This window comes from Ambystoma mexicanum, chromosome 2p (genome assembly GCF_040938575.1).
Source record: "Ambystoma mexicanum isolate Mex_15411 chromosome 2p, UKY_AmexF1_1, whole genome shotgun sequence".
NCBI classification, from domain to species: Eukaryota; Metazoa; Chordata; class Amphibia; order Caudata; family Ambystomatidae; genus Ambystoma; species Ambystoma mexicanum.
The window spans coordinates 1,256,203,112-1,256,230,161 of NC_090923.1; the positions used below are offsets into that span (position 1 = coordinate 1,256,203,112).

At 46.1% G+C, this 27,050-nt stretch overlaps 1 protein-coding gene across 7 annotated transcripts in view; it reads right to left on the reverse strand.

Annotated features, from left to right (window-relative positions):
• The window catches only part of PTCD1 (pentatricopeptide repeat domain 1), a 688,818-nt gene that overhangs the window by 275,816 nt on the left and 385,952 nt on the right, over window positions 1–27,050 (reverse strand). For all 7 annotated transcript variants that reach the window (XM_069645574.1, XM_069645570.1, XM_069645569.1 and 4 more), the window contains one exon: window positions 24,350–25,126. In XM_069645574.1, coding sequence (XP_069501675.1) covers window positions 24,350–25,126 — 777 coding nt within the window. The remainder of the gene's footprint in view (window positions 1–24,349; window positions 25,127–27,050) is intronic.

Genomic DNA, 27,050 nt, shown 5'->3' on the forward strand with positions numbered 1-27,050 from the left:
AAGCAGATAGACAGAAAGGTAAGACTACAAGCAATCATGCGCCTTCTCTCAGAGGGGAGGAAGGGTGGGTCGCATGTGAATCTAAGCAGATACAAGCATCAGAAATACGATTACGGTGAGTAATGTATCCCTTCTGAGGCTTGTGGAATCTGCTTAGATCACATGCTGTGCATAGATTAGCGAGCAGTACCTGAAGAAGGAGGTGGGATCTGAGAAGGGTCATGAGCAAATAAGTGTCTTAGAACCGCTTGTCCCACTTGTGTATCTGCCTTGGAATGGGTGTCAATGCAGTAATGGTGAGTAAAAAAGTGTGAATAGAGCTCCAAGTAGCTGCTTTGCAAATGGTGTCAAGGGGTACATTTGCAATGAATGCCAGAGTGGCCCCAATGCCTCTAGTAGAGTGGGCTCTTGGCGTGAAAGGCAGAGTTCTTTCAGAGAGTGAGTAACACAGCTGGATACAGTTAATAATCCACTTCGAGATGGCACCTTTAGAGACGCGATCCCCCCTCTCTGCCTGTAGCTACGGAGACAAACAGTTGATCTGTTTTTCTTAGCGGTCTGGTTTCATTTACGTAGTAGAGGACCACCCTACGCACATCTAGGGTGTGTAGTTTCACCTCAGCCGAGCTTTGCGGGTCCTGGAAGAAAGCCGGAATCTCAATGGACTAGTTTACATGGAATTTTGATATAAATTTAGGTGAGAACCTAGGGTGTGTGCGTAAAACCAGTTTGTCTTTATGGACAGTAAAGAAGGGATCCTGCACTGACAGAGCCTGAATTTCACTGACCCTTCTTATAGAAGTAATAGCTACTAAGAAGGCCGTTTTATAAGTCAGGTGTTTGAGACTGCTTTTATGCATGGGTTCGAAAGGGGGGCCCATGAGCTTGGCTAGCACCACATTAAGGTCCCACCCTGGTGGTGGGTTTGAAATAGGAGGGTGAAGTCTCTTTACTCCTTCCATGAAGGCTTTAACTACTGGTACTTTCCACCACTAAACCTTGCTATGGGAAGTGGTGTAAGCCGACAGGGCTGCCAGGTGTACTTTCAGTGAGTTAAAAACCAATCCTGCATCTAGCGGGTAGAGCATGTATGTAACAATAGTGGAAGGAGTGCAATCAACCGGGTTGATTTGTCTACTCTGGCACCAGATAACGAACCTCTTCCACTTGTCAAAGTAACAGTGCCTTGTGTTTGGTTTCCTAGATTCCTTTAGGATGTCCATACACCTCTGTGGAAAATTGAGATGTCCAAACTCTATGACCTCAGGAGCCATGCTGCCAGGTTCATTGAGTTGGGTTGCTGGTGCACTGTTTGACCTTGGTGCTGGGACAGTAGGTTGTACCAGGCTGGAAGTTTGATGGGTTCGCACACCGCCATCCTGCGTAGGTGTGGGAACCACGGTTGTCTTGCCCACATGGGAGCAACTAGGAAGAGCGTCATCGATTCCCTGTTCATCTTGTTCACCACTTTCCTGATGAGTGGAGTTGGTGGAAAAGCGTACGCAAACATCCCTGACCAGTTCATCCACAGGGCGTTCCCCTGGGAGTCTGGTTGGGGGAACCTGGATGCAAATCCTGGGCATTGTCTGTTTTCGCTTGTGGCGAATAAGTCTATAGTGGGGAAACCCCACTGAGAGAAGATATCTTCTAAGACCTCTCTGTGTAGAACCCATTCGTGTTCCTCTGGGAGGGAGTCTCTGCTCAGAGCATCGGCTAGGGAATTGAGCTCCCCTGGAACATGTTGTGATGAAAGGAAGATGTTCCGTCTGAGTGCCCATATCTCGATTTTCTGGGCAAGCTTGGACAGATTTGGCGAGCGAGTCCCTCCTTGCTTGTTCAGGTAGAACATGGCTGTTGTGCTGTCCGTCCGGATTTGCACTGACAGGTTTAGTAGGTGGGGCTCGAACGCCTGAAGCGCTCTGAATACTGCCAGAAGCTCTAGCAGGTTGATGTGGTTCTTGGCCACTGAGTGAGACCAGAGACCCTGAGCTGTGTGGTGGAGATGGTGAGCTCCCCACCCCGTCAGACATGCATCTGTAGTGACTACTGCCTGTACTTCGGGATCGTAAAAGGGTTTCCCCTGTGCGAGATTCTCTCTTGTCCACCAGTGAAGGCTTTGTACTAGTGTTGGCGAAACGACCACTAGATCGTCCCACTGACCACTTGCCTGAGACCACTGTTTCGCCAACCATTCCTGCATGGGACGCATGCGCAGGCGCGCGTGGGGAACCAGGTAAATACATGACGCCATCATGCCCAGTAAACGCATTGCTTTGCGTACCGTTATTTGTTGACCGGACTGATAATGCGGAATTTGCAGTAGTATATTCCGAATTCTTTCTTCTGAAGGAAAGGTCAACCCCTCTTGGGTATCTAGGATTGCTCCTAGGAATTGTTTTGAGGTGCTTGGTACCAGGCTTGACTTTTTCTCGTTGATTGAGAAGCCTAACTCGTGGAGGAGGTCGATAGTCCTTTGAATGTTTGTCCTGCAAATTCCTGGGGTTTCCCCCGTTATGAGCCAGTCGTCCAGATAAGGGTACACTGGGATTGTCTCCCTGCGTAGGTGTGCAGCCGCCACCGCCAGTACCTTGGTGAATACCCTTGGTGCTGAAGCTATGCCAAAGGGCAGTACCTTGAATTGGTAGTGTCGACTGCCCACCTTGAAGCGCAAGTACTTTCTGTGCGCTGGGAACATTGAAATATGAAAATAAGCATCTTTCATATACAAGGTTGCTATGTAATCCCCCTTTTTTAGGAGGGGGATTACCTCTTGTAGCGTGGTCATATGAAATCTTTGGGGCTTGACATACTTGTTGGCAGGCCGTAAGTCCAATACTGGGCGCATTGTCAAATCTTTCTTTGGCACAAGGAAGTAAGTTGAATAAATACCCTTGTTTACCTGGTGTCCCGGAACGAGTTCTATCGCGTCCTTTTCTAGCAGAATGGTGATCTCCTCGAGGAGAATCTTCTGATGTTCTAAGGAGTGTACTCTTTGTCGTGGAGGATGGTTCCGGGGACGCTGCAGTAGCTCTATACAATATCCTGTGGATACTGTTGACAGCACCCATCTGTCTGATGTGATCCCTTCCCAAGCCTGGGTGAAGTTGGAAATGCGTCCCCCTACTGGGGTTGCGTGAGAAGGGACCCTGAACTGAGTGTCACTGCTTTGGTGGAGGCGTGCCGCCTCCTTTGCTGGGGCTGCCTCTGCCTTTACCACGACCTCTCCTATTACCCCTGCCGTAACCTTGGGTAGACTGTTGGTTGTTGTTCCACTGTGTAACCTGCCCCTGGGAATAGTTAGATCCTCTCTGGGAATTTTGGCCGCGTGGGTGACGAAAATTACTATTCCCTCTCTGGTTAGGGGGTTTATTGGTTAACTGGCCAAGGGACTTGAGTGTTTCGTATTCGTCCTTGGCATTTTTCAGTGCGTATTCGACCGCCTTACCAAACAACAGATCGGTTTCCACCGGTTTGTCCAACAATGATGCCTGGGTGTCTGCCTTAAAACCAGACTGCCGTAACCACGCATGTCTTTTGATAACAGTGCCTTCTGCTATCAATCTGCCTGCGTTGTCCGCGGCGTTGAAGGTTGCTTTCAAAATGCAACCAGACACGGCTCTACCCTCTGCGGACATCCGAGCTAACTGGCCCTTTAAAGGTTCAGGAGCAGAGGCTATGAGTGCCGTGACTTCTTCCCACTGATGGCAGTTGTAGCTGGCCAACAGGGTGGTGGAGTTAGCAATCCTTGCTAGATAGGCGGACGTTGAGGCTACTTTCCTGCTGAAACCGTATAGTTTTTTGCTCTCCTTGTCGGGAGGAGCTTCGGACGATGACAAGGGTGTTCCAGCCCTTACGCGTGTTGGTGACAACTAGGGAGTCTGGCTTCAGATGTCCTCTTATATAGAGAGGGTCAGACTGGGCCGCCCTGAAAAGTTTTTCAACCCTGGGATTGACTGCTCTGGTGAGGTTCGGGTTCACCAGGGACGGATCTATTCTCCGCTGAATGGACTTAAGGATAGGGATGGTCTGGGCAACAGGCCTCCTTTCTCCCACTAACTCTTCTGCGAAGTCCCTTTCCTCCTGGACACGGTGGGTGTCAATGTGGAAATGTTCTGCTGCGCGAGCAAGAACCTCATTTAGGAGGGGTTGGTTATCGACCGGGGAGTCGGTAACCGGGGCTTCGTTCTCTACCGGGGAATCTACTCTGTATGTTTCAGGGTCCTCCTCTTCTTCTTCCTGGTCCTCATCATCCCCATAGTAGCCCGTCCCGGTTTGCTCTTCTATCATACCAAATTCTTGGTCCTCACCAAAGGAAGCCTCTCCTTGATACCGTGAGTATGGTCTTGCGTAAGGCTGTACCTCGAAAGGTTCTGACCTCATCGGAGTTTCAAACCGGGGCTTTTTACTCGGGGGGATAGGATCAGTAGAGCCTGAGGGTGTGGCCCCTTGTGGATCATACGAGAGGAAATGTTCTGGATTTTTATCATAAAAATCAGCCAAAGAAGACATTCTTGACATGACCCTATCTATGTCTTCACTGGACCATTTTTTGGAACTGGGAATGACTCTCTCACCAAGTCTATGGGATTTATCTTGAGTAGCTTTGCTGGTTGTAGACCTATCAGCAGACCTGGTTTTGTCTGTCTGTTTAGGGCGAGTGGAGTGTTTCACAGGTGTGGAAGAATGTACAGGTAGTTTCTTCTGCTGTTTTACCCCCTCCCCGTGCGTGGAAAAATGTTTTCCCTGTCCTTTAGTGGCTCTGGAGTTTTTCGACGCCTGGAGTTGAGCATCGGGGGTGGTGTCCCTGTCCTTCGAGCGTGGGGCCTCGCTGGCTTTAACTGCGGGCTCCGACTCCTGGAGCGAGGCCTGGGGGTGGAAGTCGTCTTAGTCTTCAGACTATCAAACTTCTGTTAGCCTAGGTAGCGAGGCACTCTTGGCAAGAGTGGATGATTGCCTGGAGTCATGCGGCGATCTTGATCGAGAGCGCCCAGAGGACACCGAATCGGACCGTTCTGTTTGTGCCTCTTTCCGAGAACTCGACGTCGTCGAGTCTCGGTTGGACTTAGTGTGTTTAGTGTGTGTAGTATGTGAAGCGCTTGTGTCGCTGGGGGTCTTCCCCATAGCCGCCCTGCGGGACGACCTTCCGAGGTCAGGGACCTGCGCTCGGCTGTCTTTCGACGCCGTAATGCCCTTGCCGTCCGAAAGTACGGCGTCGCTGCCATCGCTGAAGGCGCCCTCCGCTGCCATGGCCGCCTGCCTGCCGTGGTGGGCCCAACGCTTCGTCGAACGGTCCTTAAGTGTCTTAGGTTTAAACTTTCTACACGCTCTGCAGTTCGCTTCGGGGTGGTCCCCCGGCAAGCAGAGATTGCACGTGGCGTGCCTGTCGACCCAAGGGTATTTGCGATTGCACTTGGGGCAGAATTGAAAAGGGGTACCCTCCATACGCACCTTGAGGCAGCGGGCAGTTAAGTGTAGGAAATGTATAAGGTGTACCTATATACCAAGAGTGTAGAGTATGTACAACCCCCCACTCTCCCTACTTGCAGGGCCGAGGCCAGAGGCCTTCCAATGCCCGGGCCGAGGCCAGCGGCCTTCCGAGGCCCAAATCCGTCGTGCAGCAGCCGACCGTCGATTTCTTCTCCAGCCGGCGTCGAGTGTCGAAGTTCGACGTTGGGGTGGGGAAGGATGTCAATAGATTAATCTTTTACATTTTTAGCAAAAGTATGGCTAAGGCCAGGGGACTCCGCAAAATGCTTCCGACCAGTATGGCGGAAAAAAACAATCTGAGGATCCTAGACGTGTGAGGGATCTTGGGTACAGTGGACGTCACACTAGGGATAGTATTACTGGCACGCCCTGTGTCGACGCCCATTTTCGAGTTTCGAAAAACAAACTGTAATACTCCGCAGCTTCCACTAGATGTCGGCCTATGCACAGCATGTGATCTAAGCAGATTCCACAAGCCTCAGAAATATATATAACACACACACACACACACACACACACACACACACACACACACACGGCAAGGCCATCGCCTTTGGATCCAGACCCTGGGGGTGGACCAGTGCGGGAGGATCACCTGGGTCAGGGGTGTACGGAGAGTGGAAGTGGGACACCGTATCCCTCCCCCGGTAACACCTTTACCCCATCCTACCAGGTAGGATATTAGGGGACTTTACCACCCCCCCCCTTTCCCTTCACAAACACTTCCACATGGACCGCCCGCTCTGGGAGAAAACGGACTCACACCCGAGCAGTGTACCCGACATGTCCCGGAACTATGGTCAGGCGAGGTCAGGCACTTACTGCCAATCACTCACACCTGACTTCTATTAAACCTCCCCAAACAGATAAAAGGTGGAGCATGAGAGCACACTTTGAGTGAGGCAAAGCACACGAAGGAACATCAGTTTGAGTCTGCAGCTGAACGAGGGGAGAAAGACGGCAAACCAAGAAGGGTTCGTAAGGAGAGAAATACCCTTGAACTTTTCGCCAAGAAACCATTACTTTCAAGAAACCTTGAGTGAGAAAGCTTAAGGCCAGGAAACCAGACTGAAGAATCCTGCATTGTGTGTCGAAGATACCAGAGGCCCTCGCACGTAACCGACCAAGTCGAGGAGGAGCAGCAGCCACACTAGTATCGTCCTTTGCTTCAAGAACAAAGAAGCACCAGAGAGATCAACACAGCCAGTGAATTGGGGAGCCAAATTGTTAGGGAGAATTCTCTGTTTAGGCTGAATTTCCTAACCTAGTGAGTCCCCCAGCAGCTTTGCTGGATTTCTGGAGTTTGTTTTTTTCTCCTGCTAAGAGTGAGACTCTTTTTTTCCCCACTCTTGGACATAATTTATGATGTTCCTTTGAATGTTAATGTGTTTCATGGGCTATGGGGTCTTTTACTCCATAGGGTCTCATATGTTTTTGTATGTGTGTTACACAGCACCCTCCGTGCAGTAACACCGGGGTGTCATAGTGACCCCCCATCATAGACTCCATACCCTGGGACTGACTACTGTCTCCCAGGGCATGTAAAGTTACCATTGGCTTTACTAGTCCCAAATTACTAACAGAACCAGTACAAACCATCATATTGTGGAAATACTGGTAGGGGCAATTCGATTGCCCCTGGGTCTGTTATTCGAGGGGGCACTGTCCTGTCCCCCCTCGTCTAGTTTTGGCTGGTGGCAGTGGATACTACTTTTTATATTCTACCACGAATATATCTCTATGGGATTTTCCCATTGTTCGAGGCTAATACTTTTTAACATAGCCTCTAACATACCGCCGGTTTATTTATTTAATATTAATTCACCGGTTGGTATTTTCTGCCAGAACTCGGTTTTAAAATGGCGTTTGTGTTTGCCTCTGTAACTCCAAACCAAAGGTCGAGCCCTTTGTTCCACTTTTTGGCAGGCTTCTTGTTAGGCAGAAACCTGTGCAGTTCCCTTGGGGAACACTGCAAAAGATTTGAGACAACAGGTATAGCAGTAAACCCACTTGGTAGCAGTCTGCACCACCCAGATTTACCTGGTAGCTGTGGCTGAGCAGTCAGACTTCCCTCAAGAAGAGTTAGGCAGTATGCAAAGTATACACAATATGTACCCAATACACAATAGCACAAGCAAACACTGACCAGAGCTTGGTTTCAAAAGTATATAGTTATTTATTTTCAAGAACACATAAGTTGAAAACACTCTAGCAAAATATAGTAAAACACTCTAAACACAGTTATAAGGAAAGCAGTCCTAATCCTTATTCCTACCTAGACAACTCTAAGTTAACACCACAATTCAAACAGAGGTGAGTGCTTAACGTTAGATGACACTCTAGTAAGTAAAAAATAGGGAGAAGGAGCAGAATTAGGATAAACACCCCACTCTAAGGTTTAAGAACACTTTTTGTAAGCTCAAAGAAGCACAAAGTCACAGGTGAGCAAAAGTCACTAAGCAGGGCCCACTCTTAGAGCAGACAGAGCGAAACGTGCCCAAGATCACACAGTTGGTAGAGATTCAGAGTCTTGCAAAAGAGTTCGGACAAGAGTTAGAGAGGCTTAGAAAGTTTAGCCAAAGTGTCCCAGGCAATCCCAGGATCGAAAGCCGGGGGCTAAAACTACCCCGTACAGTCGGTGGCAAGGGAAGCCAGGCGGAACACGGTACCTTAACGGAAAGGATCCTCCAGCGGGGGCAGTTGTTCCAGGCAGTGGCAGCAAGGCTCGACGTCGGTCAGGGGAGAAGAAGATCTCGCTGAAGAGCAGAAGAAGAAGGTCGTTGCACTGCCCGGGAAGAAACCAGCCGCGGAGTCCTCCGGTTAAAGGGTTGTACCGACTTTCGCGGTTGGGGTAAAAGTGGTGGGGTTCCGGTTGCCGGGGTGCTTGGCACTGGCAAGGCGGCCACGGGATACCTCGAAGAACGGAAAGAAGGTGAAAACTGGTTGTCCCCACCAGTCAAGGGAAGGAGCCACTCCGTTAAGAGTTCTCCTCGGTCGTTGGAAAAAGTGGTGAGATGGTTCAGCAGGGCTCCACCGGGTGGTGTCGTCGAAGCAGGTCGGCTCAGCTCTTCCCTCGTCGGATTCTTGGTCCTGTGGCGACTTCTGAAGTTCCAGTCCCCAAAGCCCTGCTTTTATGCAGCAAACCCCCATTCACCCAGCCTAGCTGTCACTCAAACATGCTAAGTGGTGAGCCGGCCGGCTCACCACTTGGGCCAATCAGGACAGAGTGCGACTTGAGTTACCAAGGTAACTCAGTCCAGGGTGCCTAAATCCCCCTCCACCCCTCCTAAGTACCCCAGACAGAGTGGCACCACTTTGGAGGGCTTCTGTGGAGAAGCCCGCCAAAAGTGGAACAAAGGGCTCCACTTTGGGTCAGAGTTACAGAGGCGAACGCCAACGCCATTTTAGAATCAAGTTTTGGCAAAAAGTCCCAACCGGAGTTATAATAATAAATATATAAACCGGCGGTATGTTTAAGGCTACCGTAAATAAATAATTAAATGTGTTAGCCTAAAACAATGGGAAATCCCATAGGGAAATATTCGCGGTCGAATATAAAAAGTAGTTTCCACTGCCACCAGCCAAAACTCGATCAGGGGGGACGGAGACGTGCCCCCTCGACTAACAGACCCTGGGGCAATCGAATTGCCCCAGCCAGTACGTCCACAATATGATGGTTTGTACTGGTTCTGTTCAGGATTCAAGACTAGCAAAGTCTTTGGTGACTTTACATGCCCTGGGAGACAGTAGTCAGTCCCAGGGTATGGAGTCTATGTTGGGGAGTCCCTAGGACACCCCTGGGTCACGGCACAGAGGGTGCTGTGTAACCCACATCACAAAAATACATGAGGCCCTATGGAGTAAAAGACCCCATAGCCCATTCAACACAAGGTTTAACCAAGAAAACACACTTCAACATGCCCAAGAGTGAGGGTAAAAAGAGTCTCACTCTTGGCAGGAGAAAAAAAGAAACCCCAGAAATCCAGCAAAGCTGCTGGGGGACTCACTAGGTAGGGAAATTCAGCCTAAACAGAGAATTCTCCCTAACACTTCTCCACAGAAGCCTCCAAAAGTTGTGCCACTCTGTCTGGGTACCACAGGGGGTGTGGGAGGGGGTTTAGGCACCCTGGACTGAGTTACCTTGGTAACTCAAGTCGCACTCTTGTGTGATTGGCCCAAGTGGTGAGCCGGCCGACTCACCACTTAGCATGTTTGATTGACAGCTAGGCTGAGTGAATGGGGGTGTGCTGCATAAAAGCAGGGCTTTTGGGACTGGAACTTCAGAAGTCGCCACAGGACCTGAAAATCCGACGAGGGAGAAGCTGAGTCGGCCTGCTACAATGACACCACTGGTGGAGCCCTGCTGAACCGACTCACCACTTCCCAACGACAGAGGAGATCTCCCGGCTGGAGAGTTTTCTTCCCCCGACTGGTGGCACAACCAGTTTACCTTCCTTTTTCGCATCCCAGGACGTCTTGTGGTCGAATTACCCGTGTCAAGCACCCCGGCAACCGGATAGCCACTTACCACTGGACCGCGACTAAAAGGGCCGCTCCTTTTAATTGAGAACTCCGCGGCTGGTTTCTTCCCTGGCAGTGCAATGGACTCCTGCTTCCCTCCCCGACGAGATCCTCTCTTCCTCCAGACGAAGCACCGACTTGCACCCGCTGCCAGGAACAACTGCCCCCGCTGGAGCGTTCTCACCATTTTAAGGTACCGTGTCCGCCAGGCCTCCCTTTCTAAAGATTGCTACAAGGTAACAATAATCCCTTAACCTTCTGGACTGGGCTGGCCGCCTTGACCATCTAACTGGTCCCTTTCTTTTTGGTTCAACTCTTTCTGAACTTATTGCGAGACTTTTGGGCACTTTGAACCGTGTGACCTTGGACACATTTCGACCGGAGCCTCTTAAAGTGGGTCCGGCCTTGTTAACTTTGACTTTACGGTTTTAACCTGCCTTCTTCTCCTACTGTGTTCTTCCGAAAGTGTTGGGATCTGTTTCTATATTTGCTCTGCCTTTCTCTCCCTTTTAAACCGATTGATTAGAGTGCCATCTTCGTTAAGCACTCACCGCTGTCTGAAAATAAGTGTTGTTTTACTTAAGACTTGTCCAACTAATCGTTGAAGGGAGTGTATATCTTTTAGTGACTGTGTTTTTGAACTGCTTGAGATTAGTGCCAGTGTGTTTTACTAGATGTGTTTTTAAATAAATAATTATATCTCTTTTACACCAAGCTCTGGTCAGTGTTTGCTTGTTCTACTGTGTTATTTTGACCTATTGTGAATACTCTGTATACTGCCTAACTCTTCTTGAGAGACGTCTGACTGCTCAGCCATAGCTACCAGGTAAATCCGGGTGGTACAGACTGCTACCAATTGGGTTTACTGCCAACCACCTGTAGTCTTAAATCTTTTGCAGTGGTCCCAGAGGGAACTGCACAGGTTTCTGCCTAACACCAATGAAAGACCAGTCTCTTCTGAAGTCAAGGTTGCAAACAGCAACACTGTATAACGAGCGCTGGAACGAACATTAAATGTGCGTGATGAAAGACGCGAGTAAAGCTAAAGGACTGATGAGTGTTTGAACTTGAGAAGGAAAGATAGGATACCATTAACTAGAGTGGTCCAGCACCGTAAATGTGCTCAATCAAAGGTCTCTGTAAGGTATCCCGCCAAGAAGTGGTAGAAATGAAATTAGAAGATTGGTCAGAACATTGTACAAAGTGAATTGAAGTGGTGCTGCGACGATTTAAGCAAAACCCATCACACATTCAAAAGTCTTCAATTTTGATATCAATAGGAAACCGGAGAAAGTGAGACTAAATGGTTGTAGCCCAAACAAGGGACACCAAATGTGAATATTGTGGAAAAGGGATCTGAACCCGAACGAGGGAGACCAAGTGAAAACATTGTGGTAAAAAGGGTGTCCAAACCTGAAGGAGGGAGATTCCTGACAATACTAAAAGAAAAAACATGTGCATGTGAAGATCCTGATAAGAGTGGAACTTTGATGTTTGTTACAACAGGACCTATGCGGTAAGAGACAGTTATTGGGAAAAAAAGGTTTTGGCAGAAGACCTTGATACCTTTGCTTTGAACTGTAGAAGCCAGAGTGTGTGCAAAGCTCGAATGTGCTGCCTTGCCTGGTGCTGAAAATATGGGGAAGGGAAGCCAACTGCTCAAACAGCCTGACATATTGTTTCTTGAACCCTTTTCTTTTTGCATACACAATTATCCCACACCCTTTTGGATTTAGAAGTACGGCTTGGCAATAGGTTTATTAGTATAGGCCCTTTTATTTTGACAGAGACTTAACTAGGACTGCGTTATTATTTGATGGTCGAAGCTTTGTCCCTTCCTTAGATTTAGGTTAGAGAGGCATTCAACCAACCCATTGAAGTTCAATAAACACCCTTGAACTGTGATCACTTGTATCTGTCTTCACTGTTTGATACCATGCCTTCGTTACACCCCTCGGGTCTCCCTCACCCAAGTTCAGGTCTTTCACTTTCTTAATCATTCCATAAAAAGGCTCCCTCCTGCCGAGCTTCAGCCTTCTCAATTTCAGCTTCACACAGGTTCCCATTTGCCAGGATCAAACCAACTTTTACTTCACATTGCTTTCAAGATTTCCCTTCGCTGGGTTCAAGTTACCTTTAACTGGGTTACACTGTTCAAGACTTTCGAGACTGAGGATTTGGCTTCACCTCTGCATGACCCCTATGACCTCTAATTTAATCACACTTCAACACTTTCACATTGATTATTCCATTTCGCAATGTCTTTTGGTACTTGTAGTTTCCACACAACAAAGATCGTTTCACAATTCAAGTTTCCCTCCGCCGGGATCGAACTATAAAGTTCATATATTCTGCTTCTATCTTCTTTCATCCAATTCTGGCTTGGTTATACTGTCATACAGTTCACAGAGACTTTTGATTGGGCATTCGCATCTTTGCCGGACCACTCTGTTACTTTGTATTTCTATGATAATCTTCCAAGCAATCATTCCGTCCTGTTCGATACACGTGCTGCTTTCAACTTTAGATACAGTTTCAAGCCTTCGTTTCACAAACCAGACTTTTGCTGCATCCAATAACTCACTGGTTGTGATATCTTGGTTTCCTTCTGCTTTGCTTTGATCGCAGGAGTCAAGGCTGGTATCGCAGTTGTCTTTACTCCTCCCCAACTCTGCCGTTTCACCCTGAGGGTGGGTGATTACCTTGAAGCACTTCAAAGAGGGACTTCCTTTCTTCCCTTGGTTTACAAACCCTCACGGTCTGCTCAGAGTATGGCTTTCTCGCTCGCCTTTGAAACAGTATTCGCATGGCCCCTTGGTCCTACAATTCCTGTATCTGGGTATACCTTTCTTTGAGAAGAACTTCTCCCTCTCTCATACCGCATCTCTCAGAGTGTGTCTCAGTGTTCCACCTTTTAACCATGTGGGGAGGGCTAACAGGTACCAAGTGTATGTATCTAAGGTTGAGTGCCTGACCCTGCCTGATCTTGTTAGTGGGACATGCTCAAGGTATTGCATGCGTGGTTCTCCTTTCAGTCTCAGACCTCCTCTTCCCCGGCTCAGTGTTTGTGTAGAAAGTGGGCGGGGGGGAGTTGGGAAGTTGGAATGTACTATGAAATAGGATGGCACATGGGTATAGGAAAGGGGGGATACAGAGTCTCACCATCAGGTGTTCAATCCCCAACTCTACGAGGACCCCTCACTGAGGTGATCCTCCCGCACTTGTCCAACCCCAGGGTCTGGATTCAAAGGTGATGGCCGTGCCCTGGCCACCTGAGTAAGGGATCCCGGGGTCTGGACAGTGAAACACCCTCTGGTTTTTCACACAGATAGAACTTCCTTTTTTATAGAATGTTTTGTCAAATGCTTATAATATCTGGGTAACATGACCCTTTTGGATGGAGACCTTGACATTGCATTGGCACCATCCATACACAAACACCATAAAACACAAACCGCTACAGGGCTGCTACAGCCTTACTGGAGCGAACACAAGAGTTGGATCATGTTGATGTGTGGAGGAGTAAAGAACAGAGAGCTTGATTTTACTTTCTATTCAACACTACATGCCACGTACGCGAATAGATTTTGGTTTATACATGCCAAATGGCTGTTGTACGTCCATAGTTCCATCAATGCCACCAAGTGCAATTTCACTCCACCCCCTCTCATCTTTGATGCAGAGATTACTGACACTCCTACACTCGTTCCAAGATAGCGTTTAATTATGGCTATGTTGATACATCCTGATATTACTGACCTTCTTTCAAAGGCAAATGAAGAATTTCGGATGTACAATAAGACACAAGAGAAGAGGAATGTCTTTACTTCACCAAATATTCAATTAGTCACATTTACTTCTCCATTCCCTCGTCATTACAGGGGGAGACCCTTTGTGCCCCCCTCTTTCCAACCCCTACTTCTACCCCCCTGCCACCCGTTGATCCCAACCCATATCCTTTGGCTAACCTTAACCACATGCATTGCCATTCTCAATGTGAAGATGCAGACAAAGTAAATGCATGACAAAGTAATTATCTGGCAAAGTGAAGGTAAGGTCATTAAGTGTAGGGGAAGTTTTCTAGGAGAAGTAAAGAAGGGATACAGAGAAGAAGGGTTGACATCTGTTAGAAAGCTCTCAAGATCTTTCTCAGAGGACAGAGCGCAAGAATCCAAATTATACAACAGATAGCAGGATTGATGATTAATTGATTGCGGATGACGGCATCAATAACATTTTCCTGCAATTTTATCAAACTTTTAAAGCACATCATATACAAATAATATATCAGATCCAAATGTATTATTGGGAAATATTAAACTCCCTGGAAAGTCAGCAACACAATTAGACTAAGAAATGTCCTGATAATTTAAATAAAGGGGGAGGTGTAAATATCTGTTTTGAAAGGAGGGAAAGACGGCACTGTGGATGGTCTGCCAATTGATCTGTATAGGAGATTAGCATTCAAATTGGTCCAAGCCATTCAAATCGCTTTTGATATGGAGTCCCTTCCACCTTCTATATACAGGGCTACAACAGTTCTGTTACTCAAAGCAGGGACAGATCCAACTACGTGAGCCTCATATTGGCCAAGAACCTTAATTAATATAGTGCTAAAATACTGCCAAAATGCTTGTCCTCTGGGCTTGTAGGAGTCCCGTCCAACCTTATTCATAGCACCTATATAAGAGTCTGCCACTTGTCTGATAACATTCAAAATCTTCTTAATATAGGAGGCTCAAGGAAAGACGTTTCCCATGGAGTCAGAAAAGTAGTAAGTCAGCAGAATGAGGTTTTCCCTTAGCAAGTATGAGGAAGTGTCATGAACGGTACGCGAGAAAGCAGATTCAAGGTCTTACCATGTAACCAACTGAGAACGGGCAGGCTGAGAATCAAATTCAGGATGTAGCTAAGACTAGACAGACCGAGCAATACGAGTACAAGCGTGAGACGCTCATGAGATAGCAACATTTCCAAGGACAAGAAATACTGTGAGAATTTCAGAATAAGCATTACCTAATGAAACACCATCAAGGCATAAATTAGTTTTCAAAAATTTATTAGCAGAGTTTGCTAATTAAAATGTTTTTGATTAGCAAACACACCCATTTGATTAGCAATTTTGTACTGTCAAACAAAATATTGTTAATGTCACTGGATGTTATTTGTACCCAAGACATGAAATGAGCAACAATACAGCAGTTTTGCTTACAGCTGAAATGAGATGTTTGTGAGGAGTCAGGCCTTCATGCCTTGCAAATTCTTTTATCTTCAGCTAGACCTGGAGGTCAGGTAACTTAGTTTACCTATTCAACCTAAGAGAAATGCACTCGAACCATAGCAAAGTAGGACAACAAATGTATAATGCGATTTCTGTAAAATGGTGCGTGTCACACAAACCCACTTTATGTTTGGCACACTGCTGCCACGCAGAGTTCAGCCATGCACAGTAAAAGTTTTATTTTACATTTACTGCAAACAAAGTAGATGTTAAATAAAAGTTTCAAACATCTCTTGTAAATGCTACTCGCCCATCATAAAATCTTCTCGACTGAGTGGGAGAAACTACTTTGCGAGCCATAGACGAGTCTGTAAAATGTAGGTTAGCTGCATGAATGGACACAAATAAATAGATATGATTAAAAAAGAATCTGAAAACAGTTTGCCCAGCTGCCTCCTGCAGGTGGGAATATATAATGCAATCATGAAGCAAAGAGAGCTCCAGAGCCTAACTACAGTGTTTGGTATTGCAGTAGATCTACAGACTGGATGGATCTATCGATCACTACTTTGCGTAAGCATTTAGTTCACTTTGTGTATTTATTATGTAAGTGTCATAAATCACCAAGGTATCTTCTGAAAAGGATACGGTAACCAAAAAGGATACAATTGGTAGGGCTCTTCCGGATCCTTATTCACACGACTTGATAGCAGTGAAGTCAAATTAGACCTTCCAAATGATACCACTCTCTGACCGATGAAACAGGCAGAGAGAGGGATCACTGGAAAGGGCGTGGGAGTTTTATAGGAAGTCAGCCTAGGATAAAATATCATGAGAAACTGTCCCAAATCAACTAACTATAGAACAGCGATAGCACTAATTAACAACACTGATCTGTGGGCTTAGAACTGAAGTCTCCACCAAAGTCTCTGAAGAAATCCAGGAGTTGAAACGACGAAAAGGAGGTGAAGGTTAGTAAGGGAGACTTATCCCGAACGGCACGAGGTTCACGCTAGATACCGGGTTGGTCCACCACAGGATAGCGTCCAAAGTACTGTGCACAATCACCTTCAAAAGAAATACTTCCTTTCCCACGTAGAAACAGAAATATGATGAAATGAGTCCACCTCTTATCTCATCACAGGTCCCAGAGATTCACTCCAAAGCAAAGAACAGTATGCGTGTGGAATTACACGTTTCAACAGAGTTCAAAAGTCCGCGTGCAGGTTTACACGCGACAGTTCACGCAGCCGGGACAGCCGCTCTTGCAAGCGTGAGGATTCACATGCAACACAAAGACACGCAACTAGGACCGCAGCGTGTAAAGAGTAGAATGCGTGCGATACGCAAACAGAAGTGCACACAGTCAGAGCAGCCGTACCTGAAGAGTTCCAGAGTCCGCGTGTGTATTACCCGCAAACAAAGTACACGCAGTCCAGGACAGCCGCGCTTGGAAACAGCGTCCGCGTGGGATTTACACGCGACCAACTTCTCGTAGTCAGGAAAGCAGCATGCGAAGAAATCAGGAACCCGCGTGTCAGAATACATGCGACTGAAGTGCACGCAGACAGTGCGGCCAACCTGTGACAAACAGACAGCAGCTCCAGGAATTCGCGTGTGGAAGAAAACACACCGAAGAAGCCAAGGAAGTAACTGAAGAGAACGCGAGGACGCAGATCCAGAGTTTCAGCTACCAAACGCCATATTGGTTCAATCATATTGGACTAACCTGAATCACGTGAATTTAACGACGTGAATAATGCAGACGTCGTTTTCCTGGCAGTGCATCAAACAATATCCATTTAGAATAGAACGGTCTATCAGTTCTATGAGCATAACACCTTCTACGTGAAGATGTTGTTTCAGGTCCAGAGGTAATATGTCCAGCATGCATGACAGTAAGAGGAAAGAAGGAGACTAAGCAGAGTGGATTGCGTAACAGGCAGAGCACTGGCTAAACTAGGTGGAATATTGTAGTTAGTAGTTATTGCACTCTCAGGCTTTCAGGGTACCTCGTATAAAGCGACAGGGTGATAATATAGAATGTCAAGGAGTATGGGTTTGTTCATGGGTTGAGCACCAGTTGCAAGATGCATGCATCCTGCAGTTTACCGAACTAGGTTTGCCATAAAAAGCATTTGATCATGTGATAATGTACATTTTCAAACATTCACTAGTTGACATGATGCATCTTCCCCGACAAAATGAAATATAGTTGACACTATGAAATTCAGATACACTAACCTAAACTTTACTGTAAAGCATGGATCGTTGAGTTTTTACAGTCTCAATACTGTAATTATGTATTATTTAACAACTTACATTTTAGGAATGAAATTGCATGACTGTCTTTTTGAAAGATGTAAAGTTGACACATACTTTTCTTTGCCAAACAGGATATAAAAAGCTTAATAAAAATATCATCCTGATTACTTCTGGTTTGCAATAATTTGAAAAACAAATTCTTGCACTCCTACACATGCATTTGGCACTTCAGAGTGGATGGAGGAGAAGATTAATGCTGTACTTCCCTCCCCACCCCCCATCAGCACTTGAAGTGAACAGATAAAAAAGGGTGAAGAGATCACCTACGGCAAGAGAGGCATGCAGGGCGAGCTGTGCTTTCATTGAAGAGGTCAACTTAAATAGCTACCTTTGCTACATAAGTTAGCATTTGATTAGCAAAACTACAGAATTGCACAGCAAATTGCTATGAGACACTGCTTATTTTATGCCTTGACCACATATAGTACCACAGTGCAAAAAACCTATAATAAGTGTGCGTTAGAAGGGGCCTTTTTTTCTTTCTTCTTGGAAGCAGGTACTCTGTCAGGTTTTCCTTGCACTGCAATAAAAATTAAGCAGACTCAAAACCTGTTGCATTGTAAATCTGAGTGTGGAGTGGTTTTTCCTCGACAATCTGGTGCCACGACATAGGGTTGCCAGTGCCGATAGAGACAAGAAATGTGTTGCAGGCTGCTTACCTCCAACAGCCGGTATCAACCTCGAAGGGCTAGGAGACCTTATTAAAATCACTGTGGGGTTTTGGAGCCGTTCTGCCTGTTTGGTCAGAATCTTTTCTTAGTCTTCTGGTAACTACAATGTTATGAGCAAGGAGACAGGTGCAAACGCAGGCTGGGGCAGAGTAACAGGGTAAAAATTAGGTCACGGTCAGGTGAGGTTTAGAACTGTTCAGAAGTGCCAAAATTACTGGAGAAACATCCTATTCCCAAATCTGAGAAATAAAAATAAGATATGAAACAGAATCTTTTAGGAGTAGAACCTCTATTTATGATAATGGGAAACCAGGCAACAGAATCAATTACTATGAATGACTGTATCATTGGCTGGGCCCGGGATTAAGCAATTTCAGCCGCATCATGACTCCCCCATGTAAGAGTTTTAAAAGCAAGGTCGAATGCTTAGCACAGTGTCCCAGCGCTCTGTGTGATACCTTTCCTACCTCGGGCTCTAATTTGGCAGTCGCTCTGAAGACTGCTCCCACAGCCACGAGAAGCAGAGTTGTCTGTATTGCATTGTACAGCGGTGAACGCAGAAACAGCCCCAACACAGCTTCCCTTGAAATGTGTGGGCTGACATTGTGAGGACAGGCGACTTGTGGCATAAGGTCAAGATTAACAAAGTTCCCAGGCTACGCTCGGAACGACGGCTGCAGCGGGGTAGCCCAGGAGAGTGCTGGTCAGTATACAGGCTGCTCCAGGGACACTTTCGAAGGCTCCCAAGGCACAGATCCCTGAGCAGGGATCAGAATTGGTTGTACCCACTGATCCAAGGTTTGTAGCAATAACTCAACAAGGGACTTCTGAGATCAGGCAGAGGAGCAGGACTTCACCAAGTCCACCACTGAATCAATCCTGGTTAGCTGCAGGGGTCATCCTTGGACCATCAGCGGGCTGCTCCTCTTCATCGAAGTCTTGGTTCCAACGATGATCTGTCAAACATTTGCAGAAGCCATCCTTTCATACAAGATTCAGGCTGGGAGCAGGCCTAAGCCCGCTCACCACATCCATCCAGCAACAGATATGGGGACGCCAGAGTGCTGGCTGGCGCACTGACAGACACACAGACACCTTTCCTGCGAAAGCCACAGCTTTCCCAGGCAAAGGGATTTTCATGTAGGGTATTTCCTGAGAAGGCAGAAAGAAGACCAAAGAACAATATGGCCACAGAACAAGCTAAAGCTCTTGTGGCAAAACCATTTTAGGGTGCTAGTCACCTTTAGTAGCCATTTGCGGTAAATGGAAAATATTACAAAAACAGTAAAAATCACACAGCTGCCACCAGCTTGTCTTCAGCACATTGACAAATTAACAAAAAAGTCATTATATAAAATGTTATAAGGATAGAAAGTATCCTAACATTACATCACAGTAAGGGGATGTGGCAATTGTAACAAGCATTGGCAAAGCCAATGGTTGTTTTTTGCATTTTACATTTAGCATCCTGGTAAGGAATAAGGAATGACAGCACAGAGAGAAGTAATTATAACATGGGACGGAATGAAGGGCAGAGCCAGGGGTTGAGAGAAGCACTTGGGGGGGAGGAATATGAAATAAATGCAACACGAGAAAAACAATATATGAAAGGTAGGCCAGCAACAGAACACAGGAGCATTGTCCTGCATTTAAAGGTAGGCGGGCCAGCATAAAGGGGTGGGAAGGAGATGCAGCGCAAGAGAGTGGGGAGGAGGGACAGCACAAGGAGGAGGAGGGACAAGGCAAGTGGGGTAAGAGATGGGGCAGTGCAAGTGGGGAAGAGGAGGGGCAGTGCAAGTGGGGAAGAGGAGGAGCAGTGCAAGTGGGGAAGAGGAGGGGCAGTGCAAGGGGGAAGAGGAGGGGCAGTGCAAGGGGGAAGAGGAGGGGCAGTGCAAGGGGGAAGAGGAGGGGCAGTGCAAGGGGGAAGAGGAGGGGCAGTGCAAGTGGGGAAGAGGAGGGGCTGTGCAAGGGGCTGGGACGAGGGGCAGCGCAAGGGGCTGGGACGAGGGGCAGCACAAAGGGGCTGGGACGAGGGGCAGCACAAAGGGGCTGGGACGAGGGGCAGCACAAAGGGGCTGGGACGAGGGGCAGCGCAAGGGGCTGGGACGAGGGGCAGCGTAAGGGGCTGGGACGAGGGGCAGCGCAAGGGGCTGGGACGAGGGGCAGGGACAAGGGGCAGGGAGGAGGGGGAAGTACAAGGAGGGAGGGACATCTGTTGGTTGTATGTATAATTGTAGCCTTTGGTTGTAATTGTCCTATATTGTAGTTTTGATCTGAATGTGATTTCTAACAAGGACACCTGTATGATGTCAGTGGTACTGCACCTTTCTAAAAAATTATTGCTTGTATGGTAACAGTATCCAGAAAGGGAATGCTACATGTAGCCCAAAGGAGCCAGTAAGGTCGCACGAATATAGCCCAACTCCCTCTAGCTGTGAAAAGAAGGCAAACTACGCCATCCCAGCATTGAAAATTGACAGTCACATGACTTGTTGCAGAGCTCCTGATTGAGAGAAAATTAGCTAAACAAGCCACTATTGGATTACATTGATGCAATGGAACAAGAAGCAACATTTAGTGTGTCGGCAGATTATGCCACAGCATTCCCAGCAGTCATGCCAACCACAAAATCAGCTTTCTGGAACCCCTTTACGCTCTCTCTTCTGTGTAGCAATTATGTTAGCAATATTTTGGTGGCTGCCACCAAAACCTGTCAAAATCAAAAATACAAGAATTAATAAAGCGAGACATAGTCTCTCAGTACTGACAGTCTTAGGGACTAGTCAGTTTCCCCACCTAAATGAGCAAAAAATGACCAAAAAGGAATGACAGGGTTTAATATTAGCAAAACAAAAAGAATGGCGTTCTTAAGACTTTACTGAGGGAAAGGTGCAAAAATATTTGTTTTCCTAACAAGTGTAGATGATGTACCCTCAACAGAGGTGTTCTTTGTCTGCCACTTATTTGTGTGCATAATGTGTGTATATATAAACACCCACACACACACAACCATTCAGATACACACCACACATTCAAATATACTTCTGTTATTACAATATGGAACACTGTAAGAAGCTCAACCATCAGGCAAACATTATTTATTGGGTTGTGAATATATTTATGTTAGAGGACAATCATTTGTTAGGCTCAGTTTAAATGCCAATGACTAATGCCAAACTGATGGTTCCCATACTTAATGCTCATTAGTAGAGCTCCATACCCATACAAGATTTTTAAATGGGGGTATTTTACTCCCTATTTTTTAAAGTTTGGAATTATGGATTTTTAGGAAGTCAAAAATGTAATTTGCATAATTAAGGTATTTTTAGGAGTTAAAATCAGTGGTCGATGTGGGCGGGAGCGGTGCTCCTATACTTATTTTAATAAGGAACGGTTTTTGTTTTAAAATAAAAGTGTAGAAAGAAGTTGAAACTTGCACTTTCAGTGCACTGGACAGCACGTTTCCTTAAAGAGCAGGCACATGTTTTTTGGGGGTTTTATTGTGCATGGGAGGGGGCGCGACGATGGGGTCTGTGGGGAGCGGTGCAGGCCACTAGGGAACATAGTTCCACTACTTGTTTTCGTACACTTCGACCACTGGTTAAAATATATTTTAATCCTAAACATATCTTTATGTAATCCATATTTCATTGTACCTAATAATTCATGCATTTCTTTTCACCTTTAAAGTTCCCTGTCTGATAAGGCAGTAATAAAATCAGCGCTCTTCCCTGTGGCACTGTTCTGCTGGTACCATTGATACAAATACATCCAATAGAGCTGTGTGGGAGCAAGTAGGTGGCAGATCCCTAGGTATCCATGGTGTCCCATTTTATTGGGAGTATTTTTATTTTTACTCCTGGTCTGTTGTTGGGAGCATTTGCTTTTTTTAGAGATTAAAAAAGCTAGTTTGACACTTATCTGTAGGGCTTCTCATAACGGAGATAAGGTGATCACCCAACACAAGCACAGCTAAAACCAACTACAAGGCTTTAAACACCATTTACTTCAAGGGAGCGGGACATTGCATCTTCGCACCACTGTCCATCCCTGTTACACCCTTGCACCGATGGTCGCTCTGGCGACAACGTCGTGTTTGTAATGTGCTACAATCTTACTCATCCAAGATGGCTGACGCCCCTGAATCCGTCTGTGCGGGCGACGGTGCAGAGGTTGCACGCTCTATGCGTTCGTGCCGCAACGATCATGTGACTCCATATAGTTAGACCAGGAAGTTCAGCAAGTGCGTCGCTACTCTCCAGCACGGCGCTTCGTAAATTCGTTCATAGGAAATATTGCTTATCTCCACATTCTACTATCCTTTGAATTCTGAACCTATAATAATTTCTGATCCTTCTGTCATTTCTCCCTTAGAGCCTCTCCTTTCATCAGTCCGCCCATCACTCATCTGTCCCATCCGTTATGTCCCTATGCCGGCCCGAAGAGTGAGTTCCCGGGGATCTATCTTTAACCTCATCTAATTTCTTCCCTAACCTTGGCGGTTATACTGATCTCCGCTTCCTGTCTCCGGAAAAGGTCTTTCTATCCCCTTAGGACTAGTGAATCACTCCCTTTCGGAAGACACCACTCAGCATACTGAATGCAATTAACTCCGTACCCGGAGTAAGTTGAGTCATAACTTTCCGATCTGAGCTTCAGACTATCTTCTATGGACGGAAACTCACCTGTTATTTCTCTCGCCCAGGACAAGTCCGGCCCGCACCTGATTCCCTGAAAGAAGCCCGGCAGATTTCTCCCAGAAGCCGACTGCTGACCTGATCCGCTTTCACCGCTACGCAGGGTTTTTCTTCCCCGGAGGGTTTTCCCTGGGGATTGTGTTTCCTCCGCGGCTGAGATTGCTAATCGGCTGGGAGGGAACAGGGTTTCCCGGGAAGCCTTTACATTCTGCGGTGTTGCTGTTAACGGAATCTGCCCGCTGCCCAGGTTAGTGAATCCCACTGATTGTGCTGTCTTAAGTAAAAGTAGCTCTCAGGTATAATCGTAACAATCCCCTACTGAAATGCTCAGGTCACCTTTGATAATAAGGTGACGTGCATTTCTAAAAATAGTGCAATGAAACTAGTGCATTCTCTGCGCACCTTTCATTTGCGCTATGTTCGAGAATCTGGCCCCATATGTTTAGACAAATGATTACATAGCTTAATGCGCAGAGCCAATTGCCTATATAATCGGGAAAAATCTACCAAGCACTATTTTATCGTTCTGTTCCCCAAGGTCAATCGTTATCCTTTTGTTTTCATTTCTGGAGGAATAGCCTAGCATTATGATTTACTAGATAGTTTGTTTGATGTTATCCTGTATTGCTGGCATGATTTGAAACTCATCTGAAGCCGCACAGTGAGATTGACTGTTTTGATAGTTGGCACATGCAGTCATTAAGCAACTCAAGAGCACGTATATTTTTTGACGATGAGGATAGAATTTACTGACTGTAAAAGGAAATAAAGCAATCTATAGAAGGACGTGGCTCTGGTATGTGGACTTAGAATAAAGTCTATCCAGGAAGATTTGTTGGTTAAAAGCTCCACTTCAATAACGTATCAGTAGCGAAATCAGCATAATCCTCGCATTAAACTATAGGTTTAGAGACAAAAGTTGAGATACAAAACCCATCCAGTCCAACCATCCGTCACCAAATATTAAAGTCACAACTCTCTGTTTTGAAAGCATCTGAAGACACTAAAACGATCACAGATTATTATTGCGCAAGAAAACACGTAATACATATTGCTTGTTAAGTATTTTGAATTAACCCCCCACCCCAAAAAATAACTAGAAAAGTAGATTAATACTGAAAACACATTTAATTTGCCACACTTCTAGACTAAAGAACATGTGCCTGTAGTGGACAGAAACAGGACCCTAGATTTTGAACAAAGCACATAGGTGGCCAACGTCTCTAGAACATGGGACAAAACTGAACTGTGGACATTTCAAATTAATAGAATCATCACTCATTGGGAAATGCCTTAAGGCCAGCCATGAATGACATGTGGAGTGTGATCATACGCCACAGTATTTCCACTGCCATTCCTGTTTCTTTTATTAGGTACACCACTTGCTGTGAACATGAATTCCAGGACATTCACCATTATGCACTCACCTTAGCTCCTTCCAGATCTCCGAGTTTACTCCTCTTTCTCACCAGAGTGTTGAAAAATGTTACATCAGCTTTAACTTTATTCTTATCCATGAGAGTTGTCAAAGTAGATACCAGCTGACTTTCAGGGTTGGCCACTTCTGCCAAGAGTGTAAACGTTTTGATATCCGGAGTCACATTATCTGCTTCCATTTTGTTTAAGAAACCCTCTGTGCTCCCAATCAAAGCCAATCTGTCTGAAGCAGTGGCCACGATCCCCAAGGAAACCCCATTTGCACAAGATACCTTTAGATCCAGCAGGTTTGGTAGTTTCTGAACATTCTGGGAATATTTGTCTGGGAGGCCATCTTCATTTATCACAGCTTTGTGTAAAGCCACCACTTGGCATGCTATTTTGGAGTTTAAATAGTCGTTGTTTAGGGAACTGGATCTCTCTGCAGGAGCAGAGGGGTGCAGGTTCAGTTGCTTAGTGTTTGCACTTGACACACCAGACTCTGGACCTTTGGGGTGCTCTTGAAACATTTCTTTTTCCAAGATCTCCAGATCCATTTCTGTTGTTTTGGGCTTTCTGCCAGTTTCCTTCCATTTAGAGTTTTTACCCTTCTGCATGCGCCTGCCGGCATTAAGTGCAAGTGAGACTGGGACTTCTGCCTGGACTTGCAGTAAGAGATTGGAAACAGCAGATGGATCTCCTATCCCACAATCCCTTGTTGCACGCAGAAGTAAGTTATAGCTGGTACGGTTAGGCTTCATGCCAAGTTTCAACATCTGCCTCCAGACCTGTTTTGGTGGGGGGAAAAAAAGAGTTTTTCCAAACTTTCTTGGGTCATCGTTAAACATGGTTATATTTTATATTCGAGTGCATATTTTAACACAAAATGTTAGACATTTCCATTTGACGCTGCTCGGGGTGTGTGCGCACAAAACACACCTACACACCCACACACACACACCCACCCCCCTATACACACACACACACAAAATGCAAGTGGTATTTGGAACAATTTGGGCTGAAGGTGGTAACAACTTGGAAATATTTAAGTTTTACGATTAAAGAAAAGTATAACAATGCCAATGAACTGAACGATGTGCCTCCTCTTAGAGTGGCCTATACGGGTCAAATAAAAAAATGGAGACAGAAATGTTGCACATTTTCTATTAAACCCATCCTAAAATATCAAAGCTAAAATATTCCCAGCTTTATTATATGAAGTTGAATTTAAAAAAGGTACCAATTTCCTTTGGTTTTAATTTGAAGGGAAATTGTGGCATAGTTATCTACATCTACCACAAGGGGTCCCTATCGCAATTACTAGGTTTGACATGGCTGTTTTATCCCTGAAGGCATTGGTGGACTGGAACACATTGGGACTCCTTTGGTGTTAAGGTGGAGGATTTTTCTCCAACAAAATGCTGGAGGTAAATCCTCCACCACACTGCCAAAAAACGGTGGAATTACCGCCACTGTTAATTCACCTGAGTTCCCCATGAAGTCCTATGGACTGCAAGAAATGGGGAATTACGCCACCTATCACGAATTGTAATCCTGCTGTAAATCCACTGGACCAAGTGGCGGTAATGGTAAATCAGTTGGGTTTTAGGCGGATTTACCACTGAGAAACTGCCAAACTTGTAATGAGGCCGATTGTCTCTCTACCCAAGGCTTTAAGCTCCATTAAAACATTCATTATTTTTGGATTTGCATAATTTGGTAAAAGAGGCTTCCTGTGTGGTACTTAATAATTGGCTTAGGCATTGCTCAGATCTCTAAGAGGAAATTGATCTCTAGAGATCAGGTAGAGATCCGCTGATCTCTACCTTCTCACAGTACCCCCTGCGCCGCCTCGCGCTTCCGCTCCTTCCAACTCCTGCCCCCCCCCTTCACTGGAACTCCCTACCTCTCTGCACCCGCTCCTCCTCCACCTACTCATCCTTCCGCTCCTCCCTGAAATCCCTTCTTCTCCACTCCCCTCCCTGACTCTCTCCTTACCCCCCTCTCCCATCCCCAAACCCTTACCCCCCCCTCCTCTCACCTCCCTCTCCTCCCACTAACCTCACTGGTCACTGCCACCTAGAGGGCAAGAGGCCACCTGGGATTCTCCCCCCCCACCAGTCTCCCAACCTGCTAGCATCGAACCTGATTCTCATACCCTTAACCTTACCCCTCCCCCCTCTCCATTCTCCTCCCATCCCCTTGAGTAAATTGTTCCATAAATTGTTCCATATACTGTACTTCTGGTTTGTTTCACGTTTGTAATAAGCTTCTTTAAATTTTGTATCTTGTTGTTACTCTGTTAAGCGCTTTGGCATAAAGCGCTAAATGAATTCAATAAACATAAATTTAGGCCTTCAAAGGAGAGTGAGTCGCACATCCAGCTCTCATTAAGAAAAAGATACGAGATTTGACAAACACTTGTACTGAAAAAAATAACTTATTTTCTTATTTACTTTAACTCACATATTTAAGTACCACTGAGTTAGCTGTATGCTACTCAACTAATATTGCTCTCCCTCGCTTGACTCACAACTAGAAAGGGCCACCTGAGATAGCTCTATATGTTACATAACTTTGTTTTAGACCATAACTCAACCCATACGCTCACCCCTGTATCACTATGCTTACTCTCTACTGTACATCATCACTCATTAGAGTACAGCTATACCCCTCGATCAAATTCGGCCTAGCTGCTCACATACAAACACT